This window comes from Myotis yumanensis, unplaced genomic scaffold (genome assembly GCF_028538775.1).
Source record: "Myotis yumanensis isolate MYYU_CA2020_CCGP unplaced genomic scaffold, mMyoYum1.0.hap1 SCAF_6, whole genome shotgun sequence".
Classification (NCBI taxonomy): domain Eukaryota; kingdom Metazoa; phylum Chordata; class Mammalia; order Chiroptera; family Vespertilionidae; genus Myotis; species Myotis yumanensis.
The window spans coordinates 4049119-4072367 of NW_027223757.1; the positions used below are offsets into that span (position 1 = coordinate 4049119).

General features: G+C 49.9%; 1 protein-coding gene across 1 annotated transcript in view; it reads right to left on the minus strand.

Moving 5' to 3' along the window:
• The window catches only part of FNDC1 (fibronectin type III domain containing 1), a 68870-nt gene that overhangs the window by 21209 nt on the left and 24412 nt on the right, over positions 1–23249 (minus strand). The window contains 11 exon segments of the mRNA XM_070417394.1: positions 1166–1663; positions 2514–2625; positions 4736–4836; positions 6439–8060; positions 8062–8707; positions 10072–10260; positions 13424–13531; positions 14472–14659; positions 16681–16798; positions 18502–18600; positions 19860–20066. Of these exon segments, the coding sequence (XP_070273495.1) occupies positions 1166–1663; positions 2514–2625; positions 4736–4836; positions 6439–8060; positions 8062–8707; positions 10072–10260; positions 13424–13531; positions 14472–14659; positions 16681–16798; positions 18502–18600; positions 19860–20066 (3888 nt within the window).

The following is a 23249-nucleotide window of genomic DNA, read 5'->3' on the forward strand; positions in this document are numbered from 1 at the left end:
CAAGGAATGTACGGAAGGTGCTGGTACCAGGAACCCGAAGGTGAGTCTAGCTCGCATGCCCTGGGCAAATGGACAGGGAGGTCGCCTCCGGATGCTCCTCCTCCTCGGATGCTTCCTGTTCTTGGGGTGGGCTTTTAGGTGGGAAGCAGTCCGGTTTATTTGGAACTTGTTCGTGCAAAGACGGACTTCAAACACAATGCCCCCCTCGGGGACGGCATTCAAGTCGACACTGACTGGACCCTGGCATGGTCAGCGGTGCTGTGAGAGAATCCCAGGTCTGCGAATGCTGGCTGAAAGGAAGGTCCTCACTCTGCAGCAGCTTAAAAAGACATAAGCTTTGCAGCCGACACGCAATCCACCCCTCTCAGCGGGGAGAAGAGGACTTCGCCTCCTCCAAGCCTGATGTAGTGGGGCGACCTCCACAGCGGCACAGACGACGGCGTCTCAGCTCCACGTGCCCTGACCCTGAGGGTCCCAGCTCCGTTGTCAGGAGGAAGACACGCAGGGGCAGAGCACAGCCCGAGTGGGTGTCCCAGAGCCGGGAGCTGGTGCAGTCCCCTCCCCCAGTGGAAGCCCCTCCTGCTGATCAAAAAGTGTCCCCCTGCCCAACGTGCTGGGGAACAACTTTCCCCGGAAACTCACAATGAGACTGAAAAACAGTTTGAATGGCCCAACAGTAAGACAGTCATTTAACCTTGTTTAAATCACATGACTACTCACAGAGCCATAGACATATAGGTTACATAGCTCTCTCTATCCATCCATCCATCCATCCATCCATCCATCTTTCTATCTAACAAATACTAACCTACTGATACCCAGGGACACACTTTGGAAATGCTAGTCCAAACTAATAACGTTCCATGTTTTAGCTAATTTTTTGACTTGAGCTGTGGAAAGGGCTGCCCGATAAAACACAGCATGCCCACTTACACTTGAATTTTAGGTAAATGACAAGTAATTTATAGTGTAAGCATGTCCTGTGCAATATCTTTATTTGCTAACTCTGACAACTCTGGCTGTGGCACAGTGCTGTTGAACAAACCTTGTAGGATTAGAAACACCCCCAGTTTCTGTCCCCCTGCCCCCCACCCTGCAGCCTGGGGGACCCCGCTGACAGGCAGCGAGGCAGTGACCTGGGCCACCGTTAGAAGTAGACAGTTACCTTCTTCAGGGAGGCACTCCGGGGCCCCACTGGAGCCCGTGACCAGGTTGCCGTCTTCATCATGCCGCTCCAGGGTCCCGGGGGGACAGGTGGGGACGGCTGTGGTGGGCTCGGGGGTGGTGGTGGTAGTGGTTGTCGGGGTGGTGGTTCGGGTGGTGGTGGTTGGGCGGGTGGTAGTGGTGCGGCGGGTGGTGGTGGTAGTGGTGCGGCGGGTGGTGGTGGTGGTGGTGCGGCGGGTGGTGGTCCTGGGCCGCAGGGTTGCCGTGGTGGGCCGAGGGGTAGTGGTGGGTCTCTCGGTGGTGGTGGTGGTGGTGGTGGTGGTGGTGGTGGTGGCGGCGGCGGCACGGGTGGTTGTTTTGACGACCTCCAAGCCCACCAGAGGCTTCCCTCCAAGACTCAAAATGGGCTTATCCTGGGCACTGGCCAGGGGTTTGCCATGTCGCCCCTGCCCGAAGAGGGGGAGCCCATCAGGGCTCACCACGGGGGTCCCTCCCAGATCTGAAACAAGATCAAATACAGTCTGTGCAACGAGGGGACACAATCAGAGGAAGTAAAAAGCAAGTGGAAATGTCTCCTGAAAGCTTGTTATTCTTGTATTTTAATCAGTAAAAAGGCAAAGAAAGGGCATTTGAAAGGCTATTCGCTGAGGCAGATATACCTGCTGCTACCCAGACATCCCTGGGCTCACCATCTTGCCCATTACTCTGTGCTACTTCGTCTAAATTAATAACATGCCCCATCACCCGATACAACGCTCAGTCTTTAGTAAGGAGAGTGATTCTCTCCCCTCTCATCCCTACACCGAGGAGGAAAAGTGCTCCTTGAGGCCCGGGGTGGCAAATGCTTTCTCTAACAAACCAGAGAGGAAGCACCTGGAGTTTTATGGCCAGACGCTGCCTGTTGTGACCGCTCAGCTCTGCCCTGCAGGGGACAAAGGCCACAGGCAGTGCACAGGCGAGTGTTCCTATGTCCCACGAGCCCCTGTGGGTGAACACGGAAGTGTGAATTTCATGTCATTTCCACATGTCACAAAGATTATCATTCTCTGAATATTTGTGCAATCATTTAAACATGTGAAAACTCTTCTAAGCTCACAGGCCATACAAAAACAGGCAGCAGGCAGGGTTTGGCCAGTGGGTCGGAGTTGGCTGACTCCTGCTCGAGGCTGCCAATTTCCAGAACAAAGTTGAGTGCCACCTTTCCTAAGAGGGTGGATTCCATTGGAAATACTGCTGACAGTTATACCCAAGGAAAAGCACGTGGTCAAAAGTAACTAGAACAAGGGCACCCACTAAAAATCAGGGCGAAGTCAGGACACTTTTGTTCTGTAAGAACCATTCTCACTTACCCACAATGGTTCGACCGTCTCCTCCTAGTTTAACCCGAAGAGGATTGCCATGTGAATCTTGGAGGTACCTTCCTTCTGCATTCAATACTAACCCACGATCAAGATCCACCACCTAAATCCACGACACAGATCAAAGACTATATTGGACATTCAAAACGGTCACATTCATCCAACTACAGGAATACATGCATGAAGCTGCCACAGAAGGAAACACTAATGTGAGCAGGAAACATTATTTTTGTCAGCATCCTTCATAAGGGTGAATGAGAATAAATGGTAAAACAATTGTATTTCCTATTATAATTGCTTACCCATACAGCATGTAAATTATTTTGTTTCTAGAATATACAAAATGTGTACAAACTACCATTTAGTACGATGATGTACTGCTGAAAAGTAGGAAACAACCTAAGTGTCCACTGATGGAAGGCAGAGATAAAGACACTGTGGCACATCCATGTAGCGGAATACTATGCAGCCAGTGAAAAGGATTGAAAATTTCTACATATAGTGGCATATACTGATATAAATTCAGGTTACAGGGACGATTATTTTTCAAAAATAAAAATATATTCATTGGAGTCTATAAGCTTAAAACTACAGAGAAAATAATCTAAAGGCTACATCCCAAACCGCTCACAGTGATGATCCTTAAAAAGTGATTTGGAATGCTTATTATGTTTTCCACATATTTCTGAATTGTTTCAACCTCTTGCAATGAACATGTCTTGCTAATATATTGAAAACATGATATGCTTCTATTTTACTGTTAATGTGAAAAATCAAGGTTACTATAACAAAAACAACTTAATTTGGAATTAAACTGCCCAATATAGAATGAATGCAAAAAGCTACTACCCAAAGGAATTATAAAACTTGAAAAAAAGGTATTGCTATCTCTATTAAGGAACAAACTCATGCTCCACACTAGCGGTTCTCAAAGTATGGTCCCAGGCCAGCATACTCAGTGTCACCTGGGAACTTGTCAGATATGCAAATTACCTGGCCATACCTGAGACCATATTTGGTAAATCCCAGGGATTCTGACACTAACGTTGAGAACCACGACTGTGCAGGCTCAGACCAGTGAAGGAGCCCCTGCCAGCAGGCCACTTTGTTGGGTCCTGACTCAGTAATTAAAGTAAGGCTCATTGATATAAACCAGGGGTCCTCAAACTACGGCCCACGGGCCACATGCGGCCCGCCGAAAACATTTGTCCGGCCCGCCGGGTGTTTTTGCCGCCGCTGCCTGTCCTGCTTAGCAGCTGACTCGTCCCGGGCCCGCAGTGCGCATGTGTGGAATGTCTGAGGGACAGTGAACTGGCCCCTTGTTTAAAAAGTTTGAGGACCTCTGATATAAACCCTACTTTTGAAATCTACCCATACAGTTCAATTCAAAATTGTTTACATGACATTTGCTTTACTGTGCATTTCTTCCTGGAATAAATATCAGTTCCTTTGAGAAATGAGAAGATCTATCTTTAAATAACCTGTACTGAACATTTCATGAAATCCAGTATGTTTTCCTAAACCTTATTGTTATAAATGGGAAGTGCTGACTGGGAATTCCACCATGAATACTTTTCTGATTCTTTGAAAAAATATTCCAAATCTCTGAATATTATAAAGTGTTCTTCTCATTACCCTCAAGCCACCTAAAATCCCTAAACATTTATCTTAAACCCAAGAAGTTAGTCATTTAACTTAAACGTACATCAAATACTGATATCTATTTGTTATTTTAGACAAACAACAATTACTGGAAGATTCAAACGGTGATCTGATCAAAATTGCCTGTTTGATTCAGGGTTTTCTTGCTTGTTCATTTATTTTCACTCTAATCCCTTTTGACAAATGGTTTGAGACAATTTGCAGAAAATATGTGTACTTAACTAAACAATAAACAAAAAATAAACTGGGAAAATAGAAGTTCATTTGAGAGGCTGTGCCGCAAGTTCTGTGTCACGGCTGTGGTGAGCCATGCCTTTGTCTGAGTGCCCTGGCCTCATCGTATTAGCCATGAGAAAAAAACTAGTTACTCAGGAGAATCATAGATCTCTGTGGTCGCTAGAAGAATGCATATAGTACAGCATATTGACAGATGAGTGGTTAAAACCAGAGAAAAAGAGGGGAAAGACTGCTTCGTTATTGGCACACAACATCCACCATTTTTCTCTTCCCAACAGCATGAGAACTGAGATGTGTAAAGAAGTTCACCCTACCCACTTTGTTCCTTGAGGGCCATTGATAATTCTTTGTCCGCTCGGTTTCCCATTAATGCCGGGCAGTCCTCGCCCCTCTACACTCGGCCTGCCATTATAACCTGCACAGGAAACAAGTGACAGAACCTGGTCAATGCCACCTGCCTACAGAGTTGGCTTCATGCCCATCTATAAGCGGTAACATCATTTCAAACAGAAACACGACCAGAACTTTAAAGCAACAGCTCATGTCCATGAGAAGATGATAATCTAAACTGTGACTTCTACATGACCAATACGAATGTCAAGAGCACAGTAAAGTCATGGTTTTCTGGCCGTATTGGAGGGATGGGAGTGTTCAGCATAAGTAAATTATCCAGATGAAGATTAAAGGCCTTAGGCGCTGTAGCTTTATGTTTCCGGTTGGAAGTTGGAGGGAGCGAGGGAGGGTTGGAGAAAATTGTCTCTGAAATGTGCTAGCTGCTGTCCTGCTCTCCTCAGCGGGGTTACTCAGCACAACTAGCCCCGGCCGACTCAGGTCCCCACCGTCAACCGCCAAGGACAAATGCACGGGGCTGACTCGGCTTGCTGAGCTCTGCCGGCCGCTTGGGAAGTACCTGCTCGGAGAGGAAGTACAGGGCCCAGCTGGCGGCCCTCTCGGTTGCTGTGTCCGCCTGTTCCTGTCTCCTGCCCTTCCTCTCCACCTCCTGCTATTTCTCAGCCGCAGGTCCCCTCGGCTCTGCTGGGAGCACTCTGTGGTCCAGCCCCTCCATGGGATCAAAGGTTTGGGCTCCCTGACTATGACTTATTTCTCTTGCTCAGATGGTTAATGAAAATTAAACATTTACTGAGTACTTTGTACAAGGGCATGTGAGTTCTGTTACCGGGGTCTTAGGCTTAATGGACCCTGAAGTCAATGTGAAGCACGTGTTCCGTCTTTCCATTGAGCTAAACAAACAATACCTTGTACAGATGAACAAATGCCAATACGTTCACTCAGAGAGGCTCTGTCAAGCCCTGACTCCATGCAGGGTGAGTGCAAAGTGCCACGTAAATACTTTACTTAGGTCCTGCCCTGGGGTCCATGTAGACTCCGGTTCACAGCTGTCTACCTTCCTCCTCAATGTAAGTCACACACCCGCCTGTTCCAACTCTAGATGACAACTGTCTTGAACATGTACTTCCCACCAGTTTTAACAACATCACTGAGTGCAACGTCTAAGCAGTTCATGGCCAAGACACCGGAGTTTGCGCGCGTGTTCAGTTGAGGGCTTTGCATGCAGAATCAACAAGAACACGGCCCAGGCACAGAGGACCACATTTCTTACTGACGCCTCCAATGTGCCGGGCACGGGAACAGCTCAAAGTAGCCCCAGTACAGGGACCTGCTTGGGGATCCTGGCTTTTCACGGTGAAGAGCAGGGCGAGTGGTCAGGGGCGAGTGGGGTTGTGCAGCGGCCAGGGCTGCGGGACTCAGTGCTGGGTTAGGACTGCCACTCAGCCCTCCTGGCTGTCTGACCTGGGCCAGCCGCACAGACCCCGCAGCCCCAGCCGCCTCAGCTGGAAACCAGGAGAAACCCTGGAAACCCCACCAGAGGGTCAAGAGGATGGGATCCCGTCACATCTGCAAAGCTGCAGCTGCGTACCAGTGCCTGAGCATCGCAGACGCTGGAAAACTGCGCACAGCACTGAAAACCACAGTGAGGATGAGACAAAACCAGTACCTTGTCTGAAAGAGGGCCGGGCGGGTGCGCGGGAGAACGGGTTCCGGAACCGCGAGTGCATCATGCGCTGCCGCAGCGACAGCATGGGCGTGGTGGAGGCGTAGGCGGGAGGGGCGCGCGTCGTGTACCCGGGCCGTGCCGGGGTGCCCACCGGGGCGCTGGCCGTGCTGGGGCTGCGAGGGGGGTGTCTGGGCGGGAGGTGTGAGGCTCTCGGGGCGCTGCCTGCAGGAGGAGGCCGCTGCGGGGGAGTGGGGCTCTCCTCCCGGGGGGAGCCCCCTCGGGGGGCAGCAGGCGCGCTGGCAGAGTCCGTCTCCGCGCTGCTCCTGTCTGCGTATTTGCTGCCCCTGGGGGCGGAGGAGGGGGGCCACTTAGAAACAGAGGCGGACAGCGCGTCCTCGTCCTTCCCTCCTTTCAGAAACCACGTGTCTTCCTCCTCCTCCTCCTCTTCCGCCTCCTCCTCGGCCGAAACGGACTGCGGAGACTTAGCGGTCAGGGCCTCCTTCTTGGACGCCCCGTCCTTCTTCCCCGCCGCCTGGGGCTCCGCGCGCCCGGGGACCCTGGCGCGGGCATGGGCATGGGGGTGGCCGGGCCTCGGCGAGGCGCCCGCGGGCCTGCGGGGGTGACCGTCGCCCGCGCTCCCCGTGGGGGCCTCCACCTGGCGGTGCTTGGGCAGGGCCGGGGCGGCGTCCTTGGCCCGGGCCGCGTGTGCGCTGGCGCCGTGGGTCTCTGCGTCTTTGCTGTCCGCGTGGCGCCCGCCAGAGTGGCGCTCGGAACCCTCGGGGAGGGACGACTGGCTGCCCCTGGACCCGTAAGCGTAAGGGTCCAGGTGGGGGCGCCCCGCCGGGGGGGACGCGGGCTTCCTCCTGGGGGCGCTGGACACGAGGTGGTGCTGGGACTGCGCCGTCCCCGAGTCCGCGCTCCGGGACACGTCCTGCGCCTTCGAGGACAGAGGTTTGTCCGGCAGGTGCGCGGCGGACCGGGCGCCGGCGGACTCGGGGTTCCCCGCCAGGGGGTCCCTCGGCGCCAGGCTCGCCCCGCGCTGGGGGCCTCTTCTCGGGTGGTCCCCGCCCCGGAAGGCGGGCTGCCTGGAGGAGGAAGGCACGTGGCCCTGCACCGCCGTGGCCGGAAGTGGCTTCTCGTCTTCCGCTTCGCTCCCCGGGCCCCGCCCGAGGGCAGGAGCGGAGTGGGCGCTCCCCCGCGCGTGCGCCCGGTGGGTCCCGGTGGGTGCCGGGGGGCTGGAGGCCTGGAGGCGGGGGCCTCGGCCGTAGCCAGGCCGGCTCGGGTACCTGCCGTGGGCGGCAAAGGGCTTGTTTCTGTGCGGACTGACGTGGCCCGGGACCGCATCGCCCGCGTCACTGTCACCATCCACCGTCCGCGCGGCCTGGGGCCTGGGAGCGACACGCGAGGAGACCGGTGAGGACGTGGTGGGGCGCGAGGGCGCGTGGGACCTGGCGGCGGGGGCGTCGTGGCCGTCCTTCCCGCCCCGGGGGAGCGGGGGCCCGGGCTGGGGCTCGGTGGGCAGCAGCCGGGACGCGCCCCCGTGGGGTGCGGCCTCCGAGTGGGGCGCCCTCCGCGCGGGCAGGGCCGGCCTGGCGCCCTGGAGCGCGGGGGCGCGGGGGGCGCGCGCTGGAGGTGGGGTGGCGGCCGGGCCCCAGGGCTGGCCGGGCGGGCGCGCTCTCGGGCCTCAGGCGCTCGGAGGAGGCGTCTTTGGGGTCCAGGGAGCCTGTGGCCGGCTCTCCTTCTTCTCCGTCCAGCGAGTCGTTGTCCACAGAGCTGGACGGCAGGTGGGCCGGGCGGCGAGAGCTGCCCGCGGTGGGCGTGTGGGGGACCCACGGGGATGCCCCTCGCGGGTGGGAGGGCGGCGAGGAGCCGGGCTTGTCCACGCCTTCCTGTCGGGGCAGCACTGGCGCTCGGACTCTCCCCGGAGTCCGTCCAGCAAGGCCGGGGTGGACGGGTCTGCCCGGCGGCCTGGGCTGGCGCTGCTGGTCCTGGGTCTCAGAGGGCGAGGTCGGGGGATCCCCTTGGGGGTCCAGTTCCTCCGCGTCCGTGAGCTCTGCCGCCTGGGGTTTCCTGGGCACCCCACCGTTGGCCGGTATTTTGTTCTTCAAGTCAGGAGGGTGCTTGGCATGTCTGCCTTGGGGAGAAACGGGCAGGTGGGCGTGCTTCGAGGGAGCTGCGGCCCTGGGAGGCGAGGCAGGCTGCGCGGTTTCTTGCTTCCAGTTCTCCATCGCGCCTGCTCTCTGCCGGGCATCGGGCTCACTGGTCCTGCCTGGAATAGATGGGAAAGAATTTGCCATCAAAGACGAAATTCAAAAGCTTTGCAACACAAAGTGAGTGTTAAAGGTGGCAGTGGAGGCGTTTCAGAGGAATTTGTAACTGACAAGTTCTCATTCTTAAGAACGTTGGACACTTCTCAATTACAGCCATCGCGTTGAAAGTCCTCTTTTGCTTTAAGCCATAGATACAGCTCTAAACAATGTGTGAGAGAATTTCTATGAATGCAGTTAGGTTAGTCACAGCTTAGTATTTAAAGAATTCTCAAATGAGTACTTTGACGTCATCCATTGGTTTTGCAAAGGCAAGATCTTACATGGGCTTTTGTAATACAGTAAAACGAATTCTCGGTATGTTACAAATGCGCCATAGCCCTTCTTGACAATGTAGGCAAGAAATTTATAGGGACCTGGTATGAAATGTTAAATGACCTCTACACACAAAGGCGTGGGGATGTGTTGCATGTCTGGGAAGTGATGGGCGAGCAACACATTTGTAATTTTTGAGCATTACAAAGAGTGCCTGTCCCCCCTAACATGTCCTTACTTGCTTTCTCCTTCTCTATTAAAATCTCTTTAGTAATAAATACATTTGTAATTCCAAAATAGAGCCCAAAATAAAGACTCCTGAGGTAGGCAGCACATTAAGTGCGCCCTATGCTTTCCCCTTTCTTGTGAGCAGAACTGAAGGAGGAAAGGGGTGCTGTCAGGGCTGGGAATCTGTATAGCAAAGGGGAGTCCAGCCGGGAGCAAACATCTATTTCATTTGCTTCCAAGACAGACTGTGACTTTGGGGTGCCCTGGGGATCCTCAAAGTACATCATGGAGGAGAGAGCCACCAATATGGTGTGAATGGGGGAGGCAGACAGGAGTCACCATCCAGAACCAGTCCGCTCCATTTCTGGGTTTCATTAACTTGCTTGGTTCTGATCCCGATCAGATAAACAAGGTACTGAAGTTCTTCTGAGTCAAGCTGCACTCCCAAGTAATGCAATGCAAACTAGGCATTTCAAATGCTATTTGGAAATTGAAGAGAGCTGACAACTAACAACGCCACATTACACTTGTAAAAATGCCCTTCCCCTGTCATCATAACCCCCAGTTACAGTGATATAAGATTAATCACAAAACTCATACTTTCATGTTTGTGTAATATCGTAATAGTGATTGATGTTATTAGCAATCAGTAACATTTTAGTCTTTGGTATGACTACTTTCTAAAGGGACTATCAAACGTTCTATAAATCACAGTGCAAACTTAGCCTAAAAAAAATCATGTAAGCCCAAGCAAGAGCCATGATTCGTGAGGAATGCACTGCATGAAGCAGAAAGAGAGGGAAGAGACACACGCAATGCTTACTTGTTGGCATAGCGACGATGAAGGCTTTGGAGTGAGGCCCCGATCCTCTCCTGTTGGCCGCCCGGATTTTGAACAGATAGCGCTCCCCAGGCTGCAGGCCGTCCACGAGGGCAGAGGTGGTCTCTCCGGGGAAGGTGAGGGACTTTGCTCCGAAGGGCTTGAGCGCGGGGGCGTAGGAGAGAATGTACTCTGAAATGATTGGTAGACGGTTGGAAGGAGGAGAGTGAAAACAGTGCTGTGTCCCGAACACGGACTGTAGGGGCAGGATGGACTGCAGCGCGTCACTGGGTGAATGGACCGTCACTAGGTGAATGGACCGGAGGGGCAGGATGGACTGGAGCGCACGTCACTAGGTGAATGGACTGTAGGGCGGGATGGACTGGAGGGCAGGATGGACTGGAGCGCGCGTCACTAGGTGAATGGACTGTAGGGCGGGATGGACTGGAGCGCGCGTCACTAGGTGAATGGACCGGAGGGGCAGGATGGACTGGAGCGCGCATCACTAGGTGAATGGACCGACAAGCACGCCAGGGCAAGTCGGAGCATAAAGGCGCGGGCAAGGGGTACTGTTCGCCCAGCTGCGGGACAGACTACCAATTAATGAGCTGGCGTTACCCATTCTCAGGACATTCAGCGTAGGGAACCCAAGAGGCCAGTCTTCATACAGTTTACAAAAGACATTTATGCCGTGTTTGGGTTTTCTATCCATCGTAGTTCTATGCTAATTTATTATGACAGAATTATCTCCTGAGTGGAAGAAGCTGTGGGAAAAGAAATGACAGCTTCTAGGAACTGATTCTGAATAGCTACTGACATCTCCAAGGCCTCCAATGAATTCATCTGGGCAATTCTGGTTTCGTTTAAGCCAATTAAATTTCATATTTGGAATATGATTTTACCTTTGTATGGATTATAAAAGCTCTGAATATATGCAGATAAGGATAGTTCACAGTATTTAAAACTGTAAGGAAAAGGTGCTAAGTAACAGATTTATGCATTATCTAATATTTCTATCTTCAATTGGCTACATCTATAAGCATTTAATGCCCTTTATTGGACATCATAGCAAATTCAGTCCAAGGATCTTATATATCTCTATGCTTATATGGAAATACTGTCCCATAAGGAAACCAAGTTTTAAAGCACAATTTTCACCCTCAACTAAAAACTGCCATGCCTATTCCTTCCAATGGACTCAAGATTCACAAAACTTATCAAATTAATATGACTGGGAGCTAACAAAAAACTGAATTACAGAAAAACCAAGCCATTGTCATACTTCCTATGGAGGCATGTAGGAGCTTTCCTTTTACCTAAGATCTAACCTTTAAAAAGTATTTTTTAAAGTATTTGTAGGACAAAAAGAAGTGTTCTTGTTGAAAATGAATAAACTGGTCATTTGTGGTGGTTAAAAGTCAAAATTAAAAGAATGCCTGTCTATGAAATTTGGTAATTCAGATATTTTTGTTTGTTTGTTTTATTGATTTTATTGATTTTTTTAATTTTGTTTTATTGCTTAAAGTATTACTAAGAGTATTACATATGTCTCCTTTTTAATTCAGATATTTTTTTTAATATATTTTATTGATTTTTTACAGAGAGGAAGGGAGAGAGATAGAGAGTTAGAAACATCGATGAGAGAGAAACATCGATCAGCTGCCTCCTGCACATCTCCCACTGGGGATGTGCCCGCAACCCAGGTACATGCCCTTGACCGGAATCGAACCTGGGACCCCTCAGTCCGCAGGCCGACGCTCTATCCACTGAGCCAAACCGGTTTCGGCTTAATTCAGATATTTTTATGGATTCACTTCATTTGGAAAAAAGTTAACCATGTCAAATTATATTCTATTGTGTTTTATATTTCTCATACATAAAAAATGTCCTGGTATAATTTTGAATTTTCAATCCCACTACCACACCTTTATGAAAATCTGTGAGTTCTTTTGGACATAACTCAGTAGCAATTATTATTTCTGGTAATATTGAATTGACTACCAGGGAGCTTCTTTCACCAGAGAGAGAAGTATAAACCAAGACGTGGAAGAGGGAAAGAAAATAAAAGTACCATGGTAATAATGTCAGGAAAGGAGCAATGATTGATGTTTTTATAACTAAAAAGAGTACTCTGCCAAAAACTGTCCTTATTCACTTCCCAGCATTCAATACTTAGTCCAGAAGGAGCCAATGTTCAAACTTTTATAAAAAGAATTATTTAAAAGAGCCAACTAAATATTCCTTCTCTTCATTTGTTTCTAATTTATTCCACTAGAGAAAAAATGAGTAAGAATAGTACAATATTTTCTTCTTTAAAAAACTAGAAAGTGGGAAAGCCTTAAGTTTAGAGAAGACTATCTCATGTCTACCTTCCTTCTATTGTCCCATGAAAAGGTTCTTACAGATCAACAAAGATAATGTACAGTTGTAAACAAAAGAGAACAAGTTATTTATTTCAGTTAAGAGATTCTCAAGGAAGATTGGTGGTAATTTGCTGGATTTCTTTAAGCTTACACAAACTTTTCATAGTTTCTGGACACGAAGTTTCATAGTTTCTGAAGACTTAAATTTGTCTTCCAAGATTGTGTAACAATAAAAAGTGCCCTTAGGGTACATTTGTATAAGTGATGTCAAGGGAAAAGTTCAGTACGCCCCTTCACAATATCTCCTACAGACTTCTGGAAGGTTCTTGGATGTTTTTACATTGAAAAGAAAAGATTTGTGCTTCTATTTAGTATTCTCAACAGACACTTTTGAATTTAACTATTTGTTAATATTTTACCCTATTTTTAAATCTACAGTATTATTATTTTAAGGACATATTTTCCTCAACTCCCCCAAAGTAATTAATTTTAAAAGCTGACAAATAGGGGGAAAAATTTCCATTTGATTTTAATACTTGAGTTCTCAATCCCATTAAAAAGATTTTTGGTCCCATTCAAGACACTCATGGTCCCATGGGGTTCCTGCTCACTCCTACTTTCCGGGATTTTACTGGCACAATGAAAAGACCCGAAACATGAAAAACCAGGGTCATTTGTGTGGGTAAAGGTTAGGATGTCACTCCCATACAATCAAACACAGAAAACCCCCTCCTGATAGCAGTACCCAGACCCTTGCGCATACAGAAGGTGGAAGTCACCTTCGTGACTCCCTGGATCTCACCGACAATGAAAACGCCCTGCGTGAAATCTCCTCGTCCGCTGGGTTAGCACCGCATAGACGTGTGTTGCTTCCCTATTCCTAGTGCAGCCACCAGGCCTGTGATTAGAACCGGTTCTTCTCAGAGTCAATACAGTGTCTGGGGGATTTCACTCCCACGTGCACCTCGTGCCCTCAGTCGCCAGGTTCCTACCTTTCACTTTGCCCTCAGTCTCAGGCAGCGCGTCCCAAGCTACAGTGACAGCTGTGGTTTTGCCATTGACTGGCCAGACTTTTAAGTTCTCCGGAGCCGTCGTAGGAGCTGCAAAAGGGAGGTCAAGGGTCTAAGGTTTGAAAACACACTTGTGCATCTTCTAAAGTAAACGGCACGGGGTCCTCACGTGCACAGTTTATTGCAAAGCCACCTGGTAACTTTTATCATAATGAGAGAAGATTCTACATTCACTCTCGTGTAACAGGGTGATTTCTATCAGTTCCACCAACCAGAGAGTGAGTGTAGACAGAGTTAGCGAAATGCTTTCCAGAATTCGGAATTTCTCTCACTGCTCAATATTGAAATATTCCAAGAAGATTAAAATCAAGGCTTTTATAGCCCTAACTGGTTTGGCTCAGTGGATAGAGCATTGGCCTGAGGACTCAAGGGTCCCAGGTTCGATTCCGGTCAAGGGCATGTGCCTTGGTTGCAGGCACATCCCCAGTGGGGAGTGTGCAGGAGGCAGCTGATCGATGTTTCTCTCTCATTGATGTTTCTAACTCTCTATCCCTCTCCCTTCATCTCTGTAAAAAATCAATAAAATATATTTTTTAAAAATCAAGGCTTTTATAACGTAAAGACAGTTTAAAAGGACATAATTATAACTTTGGATCCAGAACAAAATTCTCCCTAGTTCCTCTGGCCCCAGACTCAAATACAGCCTCAGCCTCCAGAAAGACATCTCCCTACACGGCAGGGCCATGGACGGCTCCCGCGTCCACGCGGACAGCGGTGGGTCAGTGCCCCACACTGGGATGTGAGGTGCTGCGCATGTCAGGATAACAAGCTCATGGAAACAGCCAGCGGAGGATGGGACATGGACCCCAGGAAACAGTTCCCTAGCTTCTCAGTGTTCAGACATAGACACACCACCAGGATTTAGGGTTGATTTCGCTTTTTACAATACCACTGCTGGCTGAAAGCATCTTTGAATCTTACTTTAGGGGAATTCCCAAACTGACCATCCACAAGCCATTGCGATACAGACCGGATTCCGGAGTCCTCTGGAAGACGGAGGTGCTCCACTTGCCATCTCTGTCCCCCTGTGAGATGCGGACTGCGAATTCATACATGGTGTCGGGGAGCAGGCCCTCGATCAGCACGCGCCGGTTGGAGCCCTGCCGGTAATCCCAGCGGGCCAGTTCCCCCTTCTCTCGGTAGCGCACTGTGTACTGCCTGTAAGGAGACACAGGCAGCATGCACCGGGGTTCTCTGCCGCGGAACGCGGATTCCTGATGCTCGTCCTGCCCGGGAAACGATGACTTGGGAGGGAAACAGGGAAATCAGAGCACAAAGACCTACACCTTGTACTATGGGGCTCAAACGTGAGAAGGTTCTAAAGCAGACAGGGAAGATGACTTTTCAAGACTGGAAACTCATACTGCTCAAAGCTGAAGCAGAGATTCAGAAGGGGGGGGGGGGGGAGGTGGTGGCTTTGATGAGGCACGTGCCTTATCAGGGGTGTGTGTGCACATGTGTGTGCTCGTGTTTGTGCACATGTGCAGTGTGGAGAGGGCAAGGGAATAATTGAAACTGGCCCAAGGTAGCTTGGCTTTCCAGAAAAGAAAGACAAAAAGATTCGCTTCATGCCAAATCAGGCATGTTTCCTCCAGGTGAAGGGGGAGGCAGCATGGGGTCTTGAGTAAACTTATTACCATGAGAAGGAGCAACAGTGTGTCACAGAGCAGAATGGAGGAGCGGATAAAAAGACCTCGAGTGTGAGGATGTCATGGAGAGAAACACGTGTGAGCGAGCATTCCCCAGCCCCAGAGGGAAGGCACGCCAGCTCGGGCGCTGCCATGGATCTTTGTGGACACTGTGCAGTAGGAAGCACTTGGTGCATGAAATGTGCTGTCATTAGGACAGTTACTGAGGCAGGACACACGTCCGGTGCAGACAGCACACCAACCAACACGGAAAACTCAGCCCTCTTTGTTCTCATCATGATGCCGGACATCAGAGCCCCCGGGAGCCAGGAGCCGTTGAGGAGACCAAGGGCAGGGAGAGTGTCACTATGAACCGTGAGAGAGTCCTAGGAGCCTCGGAGGTCTTTCCAGGAAGTAGATGCCTTTTTTCACTAACAGGCAGAGGCAGAAATTCAGCTAAATCAAATGACAGTACGTATGGTGCATGTATTTCTCAGCATTATGCCTCATTCGTTTTTTAAAGTACATTCACTTTTCCTGGTTGCAGACAGGTTCAAAGATTAATACATAACGACAAGCCACCAAATCTGTGGCTGTCTCTTGGCTGTATAAACTAGGAAGTCACTTGACACAGCAGCTTTTGGTGACTATGTCAATCTCCCACTAACTGGAACTGGTGTTCCCCAGTGGCCCTTTTAACACAAAAGTTCATTTAACTTTATGGTTGGTTTTTCTCCTATTGCTACTGCAAACTGATATCAAAATCAGAACAGCACCACGTCGTGGCTTGAGAAAAAATACATTCACCTGCTATGCACAGTGAGCTACACACGAGGCAGGGTGGTGCTTGGAGACGTCTAAAGAGGAACTGCTGGGCGCGAGGGTTAGACGAATGCCCACCACTCTCATGAGAGCCTTCCTGCTGCCCCTCTTCACGGGTAACAGGAGGGTCAGGCTCCTCCTCAGATGGGCCCGTAGCTTCTGCACGTGAATAGATCATTAATGCCCGGCCGGTGTGGTTCAGTGGTTGAGCATCGACCTATGTACCAGGTCACGGTTCAATTCCCAGCCAGGGCACATGCCCTGGTTGCAGGCTCAGTCCCCAGTAGGGGGTGTGCAGGAGGCAGCCGATCAATGATTCTCTCTCATCATTGATGTTTGTATCTCTCTCTCCCTCTCCCTTCCTCTCTGAAATCAATAAAAACATACATTTTATAAAACAGAGAATTGGCAAGGCACGGCAAAGCAAATGGGGGCAAAGAGAGAAATAGGATCTAGGACATTTGCAGACACAGGATAAGGCGGAGAAGGTGAGATGTGAGGTCCTGCCCTGTGCATCACACACGAGGTAGCATGTGGCCTGTGGGGAATGTGTGGCCACGCTCAGGATTAGCTGCATGGCCACAGGACAGTCTATTGTCCAGTCACAAAAAACACCAGCATGCCAATATGTCAGAAAATAAAATCCCTCAAGTAAATACATGTCTGTGTGGGGCCACAAAACTCACATCTCCCATGCATAAGAGAAAGACAAAGAAGTCAGGAAAGTACCTGGACGCAACAACTTTCTTCTGCTTCTCCACGACAGGGTCCACCCAGGCTACAAGCACAGACTGGGATGACATCACCCGGACACTGATGTCCTCAGGGACGTCCAGCTCCTCCTCCTCTGAAATGACAGTGGGCGCATGGGAAGGCTGTCCCGACAGTAGGCTCCGCCCTGGTTCCTCTAGCCCCCGAGTATATGTTCACCTGGGGCAGTAAATCGCTTATGCGTGATGTAGATGGAATGAAGTGAATAGGAAGTTAAGCAATGATTTGATTGGTCACTGCAGAGAAACCTGACTCTCCACTCTTGCCCTTCTCAAGTGCAGTCTAAGACACGGGCAGTTCACTTGCAAACTGCCCAGCCCAGTGGACATAAAGCACAAAAGGCAGGCTGTGCCTTGGTCAGAGATATACCCAGTAACTCAGTGTTTCCTCAACATACACTGTAAGTTTCCGGGAAATAATACAGTTTTTACAGGAAGCAAAACTTGAAGGGAAGAAAAGCTCGGGGAGGCATTGCCTCGGCGACCGTGGCATGAAGCGAAAATCCTGGTGCAAAAAACAGCATGAATCACGGGGCTCCGGGTCCTCACATTTCAGAGCATGGGGTGCCAAGGCAAGTGAACAGGTAGATTCCGGTACAAAAGGGAATTCAGCCTGCGATTTCTGATAGAATACGTCACAGAAGGCTCACAGTTCTGTTCAATCACTAACCAACTGAAACTCAAAAGATGTCTTCAATTTTGGTTTTGAGTCTCTTAGGCGTTTGGGGTGTTTTTTTGTTCTGTTTTTTTTGTGGCTTTAACTACAAGTAGGAAAAGGTGGAAATATTTAGCCTGTTAGGAAACTGATATAGTGACTTCTTGGAGAGCAGCAACTAATGACTAATAAAGGTGAAACATCCTGTATGTGGGCCTTCTGTATACAATGTAAAAATTATAATATAACATTATGTTATATAATAACATATTGTATAATATAAAATTATAATTAACAAATAAGTTGTAAGTTCATGAAAATAATTATGCTATAGGTTACCTCTTTAAGTAAGACCCAGGAACCAGAAAAGGTATATGTAATTTGTTAACACAAGAGTACTATAAAAAAAATCTGTGGACAAATGTGGAAAAAATATCTTAGATCAGGCTAGCACACTGATGGCGAACCTTTTGAGCTCGGCGTGTCAGCATTTTGAAAAACCCTAACTTAACTCTGGTGCTGAGTCACATATAGAAATTTTTTGATATTTGCAACCATAGTAAAACAAAGACTTATATTTTTGATATTTATTTTATATATTTAAATGCCATTTAACAAATAAAAATCAACCAAAAAAATGAGTTCGCGTGTCACCTCTGACACGCGTGTCATAGGTTCGCCATCACTGGGCTAGCAGCACACCATCCCTACATCTTTTCTCACTGCATTGTTACTCAAGTTTAGTGGAAATAAAGTTTCACTGCATTCTTGCACGCTACCCCATTCACTCCTCTCTCTGTTCACAGTCTATCACCAGGGGATGTTTCCGTGTGGATCACACTGTGCCCTTAAATGGAATAAATGTTTGGCTGCTCTTATTATGGCAAACCTAAGGCACAGTAAAGACATTCAGAATATACAGAGAAATATATTTCATCGCAAGAATACCTTACCCTCTGAGTAGAAAAGAAACACACTTGAATCTAAAATGTGGCCAAGCCTGCCCTGCTGTTTCCTTTCCCCTCAAGAAAATCCATGGAATTTGTCGCTCGGCCAGCATCATTTGGAAACAACACTGCATTCACACTGGACCGTGGCTGACCGGATGCGTCCTTAGAAACATACCTGAAATCTTCCGTTTCGTTAGGGCGGCCCTGTAGACCGGCTGGCTCTGGCCCCGCGAGTTCAGGGACTGCAGGGAGACCACGTACACCGACTCGGAGGCTGTGGATGAGGCACAGGCAGTGAGGCTCTGCGGCTGGTTTCGCGGACACATCTCTCTGTCCTCGGCCCCTCCCCCTCTTCTTCCGGACAATTAAATTTGAGCCCAAGCATGGTAGGAACTAAACTCAAGAAGAACACTATTATGGTAGGATACGTGGAGGTGATTTTCACCTGTAATTCCTGGAAAATGGGTTTCTATCTCATCAGCATCAAAGAAAGATGAATAAGGTTTTAAAAGGGATGGGATTGCATATATGCCCACTTAAGTCCCCCAATTTCCTTTTATTTCTAAATAGAGACAAGGGTGACTCTGTCTTTAGCTGTCATCAAACAGAAGGGCAGCCACAGTGCCCGGTCAGCGCCTGATGGAGGACTCACTTCAGATCCCTTAATTCTTTGGTGCCACTGACAGTGAAACCCACCAAGTCATCAAAGGAAGAACGCTGCCATTTATCTCCCGATCCAGGGACGTGCATGAATGGCTAAGTTTGGAGGGCGGTGGCCCAGCATGGACCAAGAACCACCAGAGACCGGCCAGAGTGGCTCGGTTGGCTGAGTATCGTACTGTGCACCCAGAGGCTGCCGGTTCAGTTCCCGGTCAGCACATGCCTGGGTTGCAGGGTCAATCGCCGGTCGGGGCGAGTACAGAAGGCAGTCGATTGACATGTCTCTCACATTGATGTCCAGGCCTGTCAACCACCAAGGCCAGCAAAGGCCAGGCCTTGACCCAGCCTGGAATGATGCACAGAACCTCTCCTGGTCACAGCGACTGTCCCCTCAGCATCCACGGCCAGTGCTTCCTCCCCCTAGTGAGGGTTTGCAAAGAGGGAGGACAGCAGGCCGGTTTGCAGGCTTCATCAGCGGCCCCCACGTTTCATCTCACGGGGACCCAAGGTCCAGGGTCCTAGGATCTGAGGCAGAGCTTAAGGAGCAAAACGGTGAAAGCAGAGCCAAGAGGCAGAAAGCATGAGCGCCCATCCCGTGTCCAGGAAAAGGGCCCAACTCCAGGGCTTGTGCTGCAGGGTCAGGAAGCAGCTGCCGGGCGAGCACACAAAGGTGGCCGTGTCCTGCGCTGACTGCAGGTTAAAGGGATGGAGGCACAGGCGGAGGGCAGGACAGAGAACATGATTCTGAATAACTATAATACCTGGAAAATAAACATTACAACTGAACTATGATGTCGGTCATGAACGAGCTCCTAAGTACGAAATGATGGGAAAGGTCATCAAATACTGAGCACCAGTTACCACTCAACTCACCCAGCTTTTTGATCTCATGCGTTCGCTCATCTCGTGTCAGTGGAACGTAATTCATCTTCCGGCCACTTTCCCCGTAGCCCAAAAGGAAACCCCGGGATCTGCGTGGACTCTTGGCTCCAGACAGGCGTGGCGCCTTCCACGCAACGGACAGCCGGTTGTCTGAGGATCGGACTCGGACACGCAAGGGCTTGTTTGGCACTTCCTTTTCTTAAAGAAGACACGACACAGAAACTATTAAACAGTAGACCCTCGGAGTCCACCAGCGGGTACGTGAAGTGTGTCTAGAGACTGAGCCACAACAATTGAGCAGCTGTATTTAAAACATCCATTTTCGTAACCAATTCCAGAAAGAACATTGTCCCCCCAAGGGCACCGACCCTGGGTGCACATGTTCCTCCCATATTTCAGGCCGAGAGGCCTGAGGACTTCAAATGAAAACATACCATGCATGAGACTGCCATCCAGAAGTCTTGGATGTTCTACAAATGGTCTTTTTCATCTACTTCCTTTTGCCCCTTTAAGTCCAAAACTATATATTTCTGGTGAGAGCTAGAGGTCATCATAACAATACAGCGAGCACACAGTAGGTGCTGCTATAGCTGCCCTACAGGAAGCCTTCTCGTTGTAAAGCTGGGAAGGGCTTTCCTGGCCTTTGCGGTGAATCACTCCAGCCCACATAGTAACTGGCTTCTGGTTTTGATCTTAATTCTTCTGACATGTCTAATCTGCCCTCCAGACAAACCTGGGCCTGCCCCGCCATTGCTGCCATCTCAGTCTCCGCTGTTCCTTCTTCTAAATTTTGAGAAATCCTCTTGCTAAAATGATCAAGCTCAAGAAACAGTCATCGTTAGCTTTCTCAAAGCAACACACTCTGGGGGCCAGTACTTAGTGTTTAAAGCTTTGCTTTTACATCGATGAAGAACTGATAAGTTTGGGAACAAGGGCCACAGACCACGTGATGACTACATTGTCCAATGCTGACGGTGGACCACCTCCTAGTCATATTTGGGGATCCCATTAGGCCACTGAGAGAATCTCTAGTTATGTAAGCCAGGGACTTCCCCGGCATTCTTCCTCCACTATAAACATTAGCCCCATCATCAATGCTGCCTAATTCTATTCGGCTGGAAAATTCCCAGGAGGCTACGATGTAAGAATACAACCTAATGCCATGGGTCAGTATGAATTCCAGTGACGCAATAAGTACATCAGTAGCCATGGGAGATGGCTCTTCTGAAAGCGGTACACCCTGTTCCAGTGTTTGCATCCGCCAAAGGGAATACCCCTTTGGACATTAGCTGGGGTTACCTGGCCAGTCCCTGGGCTTCCCGTTCCTGAAGCTCCTCAGAGCGTGCCACGGAGTGGTCCCGCAAACATTTCCCCACTCTACCAAGTAGGACTTAGTAAGGTTTTTGGTTTTGAGTCCAATGGTGTAGCCAATGGGCCGCCTGTATACAACTCTCCTCGCACCTGGGAGGGTAGCCACTTTCACTGGGTTCTGTGAATTAATCTCAGTTTTGTGCTCAGGTTCCAAGGTGAGCTCTCACTTCCAAGGTGTGGCTTCTGTAAAAATCAAGGACCTCAAACTGATTCTGGGAATGACAGGTATGATCATTCACATTGTTCAAGAGAAAAAGTCCCTTCCCCATTCTGGGCTATCCGTACCATCAGACATCTTTCATGGATCTGTTACAGCCATCTGGTAACCCTCTTTCAAGCGGATGTGCACACTAAGAAAAACTATCCAGATGGTTTGAATTCACTGGTGCTAAGATGTTTTAAGTGTTTGAGTAGCCTCGCAGAGGCTCCTGAAATTTTCTAATAAATCCCAGTGAGTCTTTTATCTTGAAAACAAAAGTCACAACTGCCGGGAGCAATCCCGTTCTGCCGAGTGGACTGTGACGTGACAGGACTCGGGACCTCCACCGCTCTCACCACATCACCAGGTGGGCCTCACTCAGAACCGGTTGATACCACTAATTACAGCCGTCCACTCGGGGGGTCAGCAGAGGAAACAAGGGCCGTCAAGATCAGAGTAGTCAGAAAGCCAGACCCCCATGTCTCCTAGGTTGTGTTGTCAGCTACACAAACTGGCAAATACTCTTAAACTGTACAGAATCAAAACCTGTTGATTGAAAAAAAATCCCAAATTCAACACGATGCTTTGTCCATTTAGGTTTACAATTCGGTGCCCGTTAAACTTGGCATCTTCTGGTTGGGGCTTCCACAGGCTCTCAGGTTGGGTCCCAGTCTGTGGCCCCCTGTCTGCGTGACTGTGAGGCTCCCACTGACCCTCATTTCCTCCCGTGGAGAGCGGTGTGTAGCGTATTGTGTTTGTAATATAAGTCACGTAAAGCATATGTGAAGCACACATTCATTGCTAATTGTGGTTGCGATTGTGATAAAAAACAAGACCCCTCATCAGATTCACTGGATGTGTGGGCAGCCCCCCCAGAATGGAACCCAGGGTCCCATTACAGATTCTACCACAATGCCTTGCACACAAGGGACACTAAATACATGTATTTCAAAGAACCAAGCATGAGAGAAAGAGATACTTAGTGTCACAGGTTTTTACAGTAAAACCTCAAATATGAGCTTGCCTGGGCCCTGTCTCAGCTGACAGGGCCTTCTCATTCTTCAGCAGAGTGTGAGGTATCATTCAGTCCACAGCTTTGAAGAGTAAGCAGTTTGACCCTCTCACCCCCTTGACACCCCACTGCACTGACCTCCAAGCTGTGCAAAGAGGGCCTGGATCCTCACCCCCTTCGAAGGCAGGCCCACGTGCTCACTGGCCTTCCGCTCGCCCATCCTCAGCCCCAGGCAGCGTCCCCACCATCCCCAACATCAAGGCTCAGGGCCACCAGGGACACTGGCTGTAGGGCAGGGGGCGCCCACCCCCGAGGCTGAGCGGTGGTCCTCACACTGCAGCGTGGGTCACAATCACCTGGACGGCTTGAAACCACGCCCTGGGCTCCCACCTGTCGGGCCAGGCGCCATTCCAGAGCTTAGTGCACTCTGCACGAGTCAGCAGAGGAGGAAGAGGGGAGTGGGTGGGGGTACGAGTTGGAGAGGGTGAAGGTGGTCGGTCACAGCCAGAACACAGGACATGTGCTTTGCTGTCCCCACTCAGAGTCTGAATTCCCTGCCCCGGACACGGGCCCAGGCCCAGAGCTGACTGACAGCTGCCAAGGTGGGTTAGCAAATGCCTCCCACCTCTGTCGCCAAGGGCTCCTTCCCGAGCGAGTTCTGACACGTGCCCCTTGAGACCTTTGTGACTCTCAGAAGGCCCTCCCACGCCCAGCACCTGGAACTTGGAAGCCGGACAGGTGGGCCCTCGGCTGGCGTGGAGCCGGGTGTGCACTCCTGCAGCCCGTCCCCCCGCGCCGC